This window comes from Gekko japonicus, unplaced genomic scaffold, assembly GCF_001447785.1.
Source record: "Gekko japonicus isolate JY-2015 unplaced genomic scaffold, Gekko_japonicus_V1.1 scaffold2733, whole genome shotgun sequence".
NCBI lineage: Eukaryota > Metazoa > Chordata > Lepidosauria > Squamata > Gekkonidae > Gekko > Gekko japonicus.
This window is the reverse complement of record NW_015174356.1, coordinates 17,170-27,949: the sequence shown is the minus strand read 5'-3', so window position 1 is coordinate 27,949 and position 10,780 is coordinate 17,170. Positions and strand designations below refer to the sequence as shown.

Sequence of the window (10,780 nt, the reverse complement as noted above, 5' to 3'; positions counted from 1 at the left end):
AAAAGAGGGGACAGAATGGGTAATGAAAAAGCAGAATGAACTTGACTTTAACTATGAATGGTTAAGATATATGCAGATTTATGATTTGTTTAAGACAGATAAAAAAAATTATGGATTTACAGATGAGAAAAATGAAATGGAGAGTATTTGGGAAAGAGGAGGGAAAAAAAAGATTTCAAATATGTATAGAGTTTTGTTAAAATGGTATACGGAAGAGGAGACAGTTAAAGAGCAAATGTTAAAGTGGGCAATTAATATGAATAAAGAGGTGACGATGGACTCATGGGAATATTTGTGGAAAAATTCTATTAAAATATTGATCTGTACTAATGTTAAAGAAAACTGTTATAAAATAATGTATAGATGGTACATGACCCCCCCAAAAATAGCAAATATGAATCAAAATATGTCTAACAAATGTTGGAAATGTAAAAAACATGAAGGCTCATTTTACCATATGTGGTGGACTTGTGAAAAAGCTATGGACTTTTGGACAAAAATTCATAGTGAAATGCAGAAGATACTACAATGCTCCTTTAAAAAAGCACCGGAAATTCTGCTTTTGGGACTAAAAATGGAAGAAGTCAATGTGGAAAAAAGAACCTTATTCTGGTACCTAATAACGACAGCAAGAATGCTATATGCGCAATATTGGAAACTTGAAAAAGTACCAGAAATTGAAGACTGGATACATAAAGTTCTGTTCATGGCAGAAATGGATAAAATTACTAAGAAATTGAACAACAAAGAAGACAAAGAATTTTTTGAAAAATGGAAAGACTTTAAGAACTATCTGGAAAAGAACTGGGATGTAAAAAAAATTTTATTATGTTTAGAACAATACTAAGCGAAAAGTTGTTATCTTGTAATGAGTTTAGAAATATGATATTAGTAACTGATGAAATATATATAAGTAAGAGGAAGGGGGTGAAAGCATTGTGGGAAGCCACAGGAGGGGGGATGGAGTATGGGTTATAGGGTAAGTAATTGTTTATGTATGCTTGAAAGAAAAGTTTTAATGGATAAATGTGGAATACCTATGACTGGAAAATAATAAAACTTTGTTTACCAAAAAAAAAATGTGTGAGCCGGAGGCTAAAAAACTGTGAGCTAGCTCACACTAACTCAGCTTAGAGGGAACACTGGTTGCCAGCTGCCCTTCAAAAGGGACTCACTGCAAGGCAAGCACAGGCTTCACACATTCACAAATTCCTCCTCCCTCCTCTGTGACTCCTTCCCCACTGTGAGAAGGGAGGACGCTTACCTACAGCTTCCACCTTGAAAGTCAGTTTTTGGCCGGCGGCTTCGCAACAGTACTCCCCGGCATCTCTCTTCTCCACCTGCTCGAGGACCAGTTTCCGGGAGGTGCCGTCCGTCTCTGTGCGGAATTTTTTGCTGGAGCTGAGGGGCTTCCCATCCTTGAGCCATTTCACCTGCGTCTCAGCAGACGCGACTTCACAGGCCAAGACGGTGCTCTCCTTCAGAACGGCCTTTACCTCTTTCTGCACCTTCTCCTTATTCGCAAATATGTCCGGGGCTTCTGTCATGGGGGTAAAACAGGAAACATCTTTTGGCCGGTGACATATTTAACCAGAGTTCAGCATCTACACCGCCTTAGGAATTCACTCTGATATCATTTTAAACAGCAGTCTCTCTTCGAGGACTGTGAAGGGGTTACAGTTCGTAAGAAGAAGAAGAAGAGATTGGATTTATACCCCGCCCTTCTCAGAGTAGCTTACAAACTCCTTTCCCTTCCCCTCCCCACAACAGACACCCTGTGAGGTGGGTGGGGCTGAGGGAGATCTTGACAGAAACTGCTCTTTTTCAAGAACAGCTCTTATCAGAACTACGGCTTGCCCAAGGTCATCCAGCCAGGTGCAAGCGGAGGAGTGGAGAATCAAACCCGCTTCTCCCAGATTAGAGTCTGCACACTTTAACCACTACACCACTACAGAAGAAGAAGAGGAGGAGGAGATTGGATTTATACCCCGCCCTTCACTACCCAAAGGTGTCTCAGAGCGGTTTACAAATTCCTTTCCCTTCCCCTCCCCACAACAGACACCCTGTGAGGCGGGTGGGGCTGAGAGAGCTCTTGACAGAAACTACTCTTTTCCAAGGACAGCTCTTATCAGAACTACGGCTTGCCCAAGGTCATCCAGCCAGGTGCAAGCGGAGGAGTGGGGAATCAAACCCGCTTCTCCCAGATTAGAGTCTGCACACTTTAACCACTACACCAGTACAGAAGAAAAAGAAGAAGAAGAGGAGGAGGAGGAGATTGGATTTATACCCCGCCCTTCACTACCCAAAGGTGGCTTACAAACTCCTTTCCCTTCCCCTCCCCACAACAGACACCCTGTGAGGCGGGTGGGGCTGAGAGAACTCTGACACAAACTGCTCTTTCAGGAACAGCTGTGCCAGTGCTTGTGACTGACCCAAGGTCACATCAGTAGGTGCAAGTGGAGGAGTGGGGAATCAAACCCGGTTCTCCCAGATTAGAGTCCGCACACTTCACCACGACACCAAACTGGCTCTCGTAAGAGGGTAGCCAGGCCTCCCACTAGCAGCCCTCATTGCCTACTGCCACTCTGAATGGCAACTAGGGGGAAATGTTGACAGCCTGCGTGCCATGACATCAGTTCCAGGGAAAACCTGGAAACAGCGTTGGGTAGCTCTAGAAATCACCAGGGACTCTATGGTTTTAGTACAGAGTTTCCAGCAATTCCTACAGCTCCCCGACATCTTTTCCAGGTTTCCCCAGAAGTGATGTCATGGTGCACACGACACCATGCACCCCTCATGTCCCCCCCACCCCACCCCCCCCCACCCCAAATCCCTGCTGGTTGACAAGGCATGGATTGGCAACCCTATAAAATTGTGAGAGTGACACACCTTCTGATTTGGTTTATTCAATTTATAAACTGCCCCCCGCCCCGGAGGGCTCAGGGCAGTTTACAACATATAACAGTGTATCCAGGGCTATTTTTGGGCAGGAACGCACAGGAACGGAGTTCCAGCTGGCTCCTGAGTTGGCCATGCCTAGCAGGAACTCATTAGCATAACAGGCCACGCCCAACAGCAGAAACTCATTCGGATTGGCTACATTAGAGGTGTGTGGCCTAACATGCAAAGGAGTTCCTGCTACAAAAAAAGGCCCTGGGTTTTGACAACAAACAAGGTCAACAGAATAAGAAGCAAAAGGTGGGTGTAGCTGGATGACCACACTTCTGGTAACATGGGGGTGCGGCCTAATAGGCTAATGTGTTTCTGCTGTTGGGTGTGGCCTATTATGCTAATGAGTTCCTGCTGGGCTTTTTCTACCAAAAAAACCCCCTGAGTGTGTCAATAAATAAAATCGTTTAGACAAATTCAATAAAACAGTTAACACACGACAGTGCAACAATATGTTCATCTGAAGGCATCTGATGTTGGTTTGTACCCTATTCGGGAGGGGGGGAGGACGAGAGATGGAGGCCAGGCTTGATGGTGGACCACCGCTGTCCTCCACGGGAGGCCTGGTGGAACATCTCCATCTTGCTGCCCCTGCAGGACCATACCGGGTCCCACAGAGAACGGATGTCACCAGGCCCAGGCCAGGGCTGAAAACGGGAATAGATAAACATATGGAGCAGAAGTCCATCAGTGGCCCATCCAGTCCAACACTCTGTGTCACACAGTGGCCAAAACCGAGGGGCCAAAACCCCAGAAGCCCTCCCACTGTTGCTCCCCAAGCACCAAAGGAAGAAGAAGAAGAAGAGGAAGAGGAGGAGGAGGAGGAGGAGGAGGAGGAGAGATTGGATTCATACCCCAACCTTCACTACCCAAAGGTGTCTCAGTGTGGCTTAGAAACTTCTTTCCCTTCCCCTCCCCACAACAGACACCCTGTGAGGTAGGTGGGGCTGAGAGAGCTCTTGACAGAAATTGCTCTTTTTCAAGAACAGCTCTGACAGGACTATGGCTTGCCCAAGGTCATCCAGCAGGTGCAAGTGGAGGAGTGGGGAATCAAACCCGGTTCTCCCAGATTAGAGTCCATGCACTTAACCACTTAACAGAAGAAGAAGAAGAAGAAGAAGAAGAAGAAGAAGAAGAAGAAGAAGAAGAAGAAGAAGAAGAAAGAAGAGGAGGAGCCAGTTTGGTGTAGTGGTTAAGAGGGCGGACTCTAATCTAAGCTATGGCTTGCCCATGGTCCTCCAGCCAGGTGCAAGTGGAGGAGTGGGGGAATCAAACCCGGTTCTCCCAGATTAGAGTCTGCTCACTTAACCTCTACACCAAACTGGAGAAGGAGGAGGAGAATGGATTTATACCCCGCCCTTCACTCGGAGTCTCAGAGCGGCTTACAGACTCCTTTCCCTTCCTCTCCCCACAACAGGCACCCTGTGAGGTCAGTGGGGCTGAGAGAGCTCTTTCAAGAACTGCCCATTCAAGGACAGCTCTTGTCAGAACTATGCCTTGCCCAAGGTCAGCCAGCAGCAGCAAGTGGAGGAGTGGGGAATCAAACCCGGTTCTCCCAGATTAGAGTCCGCACACTTAACCACTACACCAAACCACTACACCAACAGAGCATCACTGCCCTAGACAGAGTGTTCCATCTACACCTTGTGGCTAATAGCCACTGGTGGGCCTCTTCTCCATATGTTTATCCAATCCACTCTCAAAGCATTCTGTGCTTGTAGTCACCGCCGCTTCCTGCAGCAGGGAATTCCTTGTAGCCGCCGCCGCTTCCTGCAGTTGGCACCCTAGCGGGGTTTCTGGGGGAAGCATTTCTCATTCCAGCACCGCATCTTTCACCCTTACCCGCAACGTTAAGCTTGAAGGCCAGTTTCTGGCCCGCGGCTTCACAGGTGTATTCCCCGGCATCCTTCTTCTCCACCTGCTGCACGACCAACCGTCGGGATTTGCCTTCGGATTCCGTCCTGAATTTCTTGCTGGCGGTGATCCGCACCCCATCCTTGAACCACTTCACTTCCGTCTCGGCCCGGGACACCTCGCAACTGAAGGAGGCGTCAATGGAAAGGACGGCCTTCACCTCTTTCTGCACCTTCTCCTTGCTGGCAAAGACTTCCTCGGGTTCTCCAGCTGTGAGGGGAAGAAGAGGGAAATGGCCAATTGCTCTCCCTCCCTTGAGCACTTGGCTAGGGAGGGGAGTTGGATGCAGACCACAGATGCTGGGAGTTCCCAGAACGGATATCCCAGCAGCGTTCCCTCTAAGCTGAGTCAGTGTGAGCTAGCTCACAGTTTCTTAGCCTCCGGCTCACACATTTTTTTTTGTCTTAGCTCAGGAAGGATGGCTCCAGAACAAGCTAATTTATACAGTAGCCAAATCGCTCGCTCACCCCTTTAATGCCGGTAGCTCACCAAGTAGAATTTTTGCTCACAAGACTCCACAGCTTAGAGGGAGCATCGGTTCCTAGTAGTTTATGGGGGGGGTTCTTTGTAAATCAGACAAATGGGAACCAGATTCCAATCAGGACCACGGCGAAAGGAGGGTTGAATCTTTCACCCGGCACCATTTTCCCAACCTGAAATCGCTTACGTCTCAGTCCTGGATCAGTGTCTAAACAGATATAATAATAGGTATATATATTCATTACATGCAATATCAACAATAATAATCAGTTTGTACACTCTAATAGCTACCAGTCAATTTACATCCTTTTTACACCATCAACCCCAATGGGAGTTTCTAGAATTGTACACCCGCTTCTCCATGCTTGAAAGTCTCCTAAAGGGGGAAGTTTCCTTTTGTGGTTACTTTGAAGTTTAAATTGACGCTTGTTGCTGGTCCTACAAAAGGCTGTTAAAAGACATAATTCATGAGTCTAAAAATTTAGACTGTTATTGAACTGAAATGCATTATGAAGTGGAATGTGGGTTTTTCACCACTGTCACTTGTTGTGAGAAAAATAAAATTGTGGGTTCAGAAAATTTAAAACCCATTTATACAATTAATTTCATAAATCATAGTCTTTTTCTCTCCTATTTCTGTAGCTTTCCAAACAGCTAGCATTACAGGACTCCCAACAGGATTTTGCTAGGCCTTTGTCTCAAGAGATGTCTTTCCTCTGTCTTACAAAGAAAACCAACATTTGTATTTCATTGTTCACGAACCTAAAGAATTTGGAAACATAGACCTAAAGAATTTGAAAACATTTAAGAATAAAAGCTTGGTATGCACCTGCCATTAAGTGGAGGAAGCCAGGATATTTGCAATACTAAGGCTTGCAGAACTCCACATCTCACCTGCAGCCATCAGACAGTGCCTAAATGTCTGCCTTGAGTCAAGCAAACAAAGAATATCCTGAAATTGTAACATTCTTGTCTTTGTCATTTAGAGATTTGAGTGCTATCCTGTATTGTTTTGCAAAGGAGCATCAGGATGCCCCATTGCCTGTGGAATGTGTGAACATCTAGGCCATGATGGCCCATAATTAACAGGGCAGTTAAATTAATTGATGCAGTTTATGATTTCTATGGCTCTATCGAAATGTATGGGACCAAAATGGTATAAAAAAGGCCAGAAGCTTCATTTCAGGACTGACTCTCAGAGATCCAGAGAAGGCTTTGCCTTTCATGATCTCTCTGGGCCAGTCCAGAAAGCTTTCTGTGCATGGGGAACCTTTGTTATATATATATAACCACTGACTGTCTTTTTTTCTTTTGAAGTAAGGATTCTGTTTTGTATTGCTTGCATGTCTTTAGCTAATAAACTATTTTATTGTTTAAATAACCTGTGTGCATTCCAGCTAACTTTCCTTTAACATTCTACCCGCCTTGGTAAGGGGCACACACTAGACCATTACGAATCTAGAGGTACAGGTAACACTATACAGGGTTAGTTTAGACTGTCCAGGGCTACAGTTAAAATTCTTACAACATCACTTTAATTAGAGAACACACATACAAACTGTTAACAGGTGCTGTAAGATTTAATGACCAGAGAAGAAGGTCAATACTAGGCAGCCTTGAGAAAGACAGTAGCGCTCCGTCTATGAATGTCAGCTGCTTAATGGGGTAAGAAAACTACATGAAGCCAAGTTATATTAGATATATTATATAATTTTTAGACTCATGAATTATGTACAATTCTAGAAACTCCCGTTGGGCTTAATTGTGTAAAAAGGATGTAAACTGACTGGTAGCTATTAGATTGTACAAACTGATTATTATCATTGATATTGCATGTAGTGAATATATATACCTGTTTTAGAATATTACGAATAATACACAATGCACTTTATAAGATGGAACAGATAGAACACTTTAAATTATAAAAAAGGTTTTCGCAGTGTATATATTTGTAGTGTGACTCTTCTAACACTGCAGCTCGAGTTGCCACACCCCCAATAGGGTAGCATACAGAGAACAACATGTAGGGTGGCCAACCTCCAGTTGGGGCCTGGAGATCTCCCAGAATTACAACTGATTTCCAGATGACAGAGATCAGTTCCCTTGAAGAAAATGGTTGCTTTGGAGGGTGGCGTCTATGGCAATATATCCCGCTCAGGTCCCTCCTCAGCAGGGGTCGTTTCGTAGAAAAAGAGCTAGGGGGACTCATTAGCATAACTCATTAGCATATGCCACACCCCCTGACATACTAAGGCCCGGCGGTGGACCTGCAAGGCCGGCGGGAGTGCGAGGAAGCCCCGCCAAGGCCCTCCCTGGCCCCAGGCAGGCAGGGGTGGGGAGAGGCAGGGAGGAAGCAACTTACCCTCCCTCTTCTCCTGCCCCTTCCTGGCTGAATGAGGGCCGGAAGTGGGGTGGCTGGAAGCAGGGGGCGGGGCTTCGTCGTGTGCCCCGCCCCCCGCACCTCACCCGGGGGAACTGCGTTCCCCCGCAATCCCCCCGAAATGACCTCTGCTCCTCAAGCTCCACCCCCAAAACCTCCAGATATCTCCTGACCCTGAGTTGGCAACAGTGACAACACGCAAGCTTCTTGTACCTGTCGCAGTGACTTTGAAGGTCAGCTTCTGGCCAGCAGCCTCACAGGTGTATTCCCCAGCATCCTTCTTCTCCACCTGGTACACAATCAGCCGTCGGGATTTGCCTTCGGAGTCGACCGTGAACTTCTTACTGGAAGTAATCGGCTTCCCGTCCTTGAACCACTTCACTTCTGTCTTGGCCTGGGACACCTCACAGGTGAGGGAGGTGTTCTGTGAAAGGATGGCCTCCACTTCCCGCTGCACCTTCTCCTGGTTGGCAAACACATCCGCGGCTTCTGCGGCGAGAGGGGAGAGGAATGAGAAACCTTCAATAACTCCATCGTCCCTCTTAGGGCCCAGTAGAGTTCTCTGATGAACACAGAATCACTAAAGAGTCCGGCCCAGAGGATTATTGTCTGCAATTCGTGTGTGCAATTCTGGTCACCACACCTCGAAGAGGATATTGTAGCATTGGGGAAAGTGCAGAAAAGGGCAACTAGAATGATAAAAGGGTTGAAACACTTTCCCTATGAGGAAAGGTTAAAGCGCTTGGGGCTCTTTAGCTTGGAGAAACCACGGCTGAGGGGTGACATGATCGAGGTTTATAAGATTATGCATGGGATAGAGCAGGTAGGGAATGAAAGAGGTACTTTTCTCCCTTTCTCACAAGAACTCGCGGGCACTCAATGAAATTGCTGAGCAGTCGGGTTAGAACAGATAAAAGGAAGTACTTCTTCACCCAAAGAGTGATTAGCACATGGGATTCACTGCCACAGGAGGTGGTGGCAGCAGCTACAAGCATGGATGGCTTCAAGAGGGGATTGGATAAACATATGGAGCAGAGGTCCATCAGTGGCTATTAGCCATAAGGTATAGGTAGGAACTCTCGGTCTGGAACAAGTGATGCACTGTATGCTTGGTGCTTGGGGGGGGGGGGGCAACAGTGGGAGGTCTTTAAGTGTCCTGGCCCCACTGCTGGACCTCCTGATGGCACCTGGTATTTTTGGCCACTGTGTGACAGAGTGTTGGACTGGATGGACCATCGGACTGATCCAACATTGGCTTCTCTTATGTTCCTATGGATAAACATATGGAGCAGAGGTCCATCAGTGGCTATTAGCCACAAGGTACAGGTAGGAACTCTCAGTCTGGGGCAAGGGATGCTCTGAATCCTTGGTGCTTGGGGTGGGGGGCAACAGTGGGAGGGCTTCTAGTGTCCTGGCCCCACTGCTGGACCTCCTGATGGCACCTGGTATTTTTGTCCACTGTGACACAGAGTGTTGGACTGGATGGGCCATCGGACTGATCCAACATTGGCTTCTCTTATGTTCTTATGATTAGAGAACAATCTCCAGGCTACAGAGATCAGGTGCCTTGAAGAAAACGGCTGCTTTGAAGGGTGGAGTTATGGCATTATACACTGCTGAGGTCCCTCCCCTCTAAGGATGCCAGCCTCCAGGTGGGACACGGGGATCCCCTGGAACCACACTTCATCTCTAGACTACCCTTCCATGTGAGAGGGGCCATGGCTCAGTGGAAAAGCCTCTGCTTTGCATGCAGAAGGTCCCAGGTTCAATCTCCGGTGTCTCCAATTAAAAAAGATAGGTGATGTGAAAGACCTCTGTCTGAGACCCTGGAGAGTTGCTGCCAGTCTGAGTAGTCCATACTGACTCTGATGGACCAATGGCTGGCCCGTAGCTATGGTGGCGCTATTCGAGGCTCCGCCCCCTCCATTAAAGGGACAGCCCGCCAACAAGATTTCCTTCCAAAAATGCTATTTTTTTAACTTAAATTTTTAATTTTACCGTAGCAAGCACACAACAAACATACCTTGTACATCCTATAGGTAAACCTATGAATTTACAATTACCAAGAATTGAGCAAAGGAAAGAATAGCATTGCAGAAATAATTAATCTGTTTGGTGTAGTGGTTAAGTGCGCGGACTGTAATCTGGGAGAACTGGGTTTGATTCCCCACTCCTCCACTTGCACCTGCTGGATGACCTTGGGCAAGCCGTAGTTCTGATAAGAGCTGTCCTTGAAAAAGAGCAGTTTCTGTCAGAGCTCTCTCAGCCCCGCCTCCCTCACAGGGTGTCTGTTGTGGGGAGGGGAAGGGAAAGGAGTTTGTAAGACGCTCTGAGACTCCTTTGAGTAGTGAAGGGCAGGCGGGGTATAAATCCAACCTCTTCTTCTTCTTCTTCATATTGACAGTTCAAAAATGCGCTAATATACTATCACATTGATTTGACTGCACCACTTCTTTTAATGTGTCATCGCGTGTCAAGCATTCTAACACCAGAAACCCTTGTTCCACAAATTGGAAGTTATAATGAATAGTCTCTGACAACGAAACTTGATCTGCTATCTTCTCCATTATAAAATGACCCCCCAGTTTACAGTGCCACTGTGTGATGGTTGGCGCATGAATAGTTTCCCAGTGGGATGCTATGACAGATTTTGCAGCCGTCAATAAAACACCAATTAGATCTCTGTTCTTTTTAAATCATTTTTGTTCTGCCCTTCCTCCAAAGAAATCAGGGTGGTAGACATAATCCTCCCTTCCCAGTTTTACCCTCAAAACAACACAGTGGCTAACATACTTTCACCCAGCAAACGTCATGACACAGGAGGGGGTTGAATCTGGGTCTTTCAGATTCAGGATTCTTTCTGTAGCAGGAACTCCTTTGCATATTAGGCGACACACCCCTAATGTAGCCAATCCTCCAAGAGCTTACAGTGGCCCCTGTAAAAAGAGCTCTGTAAGCTCTTGGAGGATTGGCTACATTACGGGTGTGTGGCCTAATATGCAAAGGAGCTCCTGCTACAAAAAGAGCCCTGGGCGACACACCCCTAATGTAGCCAAT

The 10,780-nt window shown here is 46.6% G+C and overlaps 1 protein-coding gene across 1 annotated transcript in view; it reads right to left on the bottom strand.

Moving 5' to 3' along the window:
- OBSCN (obscurin, cytoskeletal calmodulin and titin-interacting RhoGEF) overlaps nucleotides 1-10,780 on the bottom strand; it is a gene marked incomplete at both ends in the record, with an annotated part of 222,594 nt that overhangs the window by 195,448 nt on the left and 16,366 nt on the right. Inside the window, 3 exons of the mRNA XM_015424328.1 lie at nucleotides 1,265-1,540; nucleotides 4,792-5,073; nucleotides 7,937-8,212. Of these exons, the coding sequence (XP_015279814.1) occupies nucleotides 1,265-1,540; nucleotides 4,792-5,073; nucleotides 7,937-8,212 (834 nt within the window). The remainder of the gene's footprint in view (nucleotides 1-1,264; nucleotides 1,541-4,791; nucleotides 5,074-7,936; nucleotides 8,213-10,780) is intronic.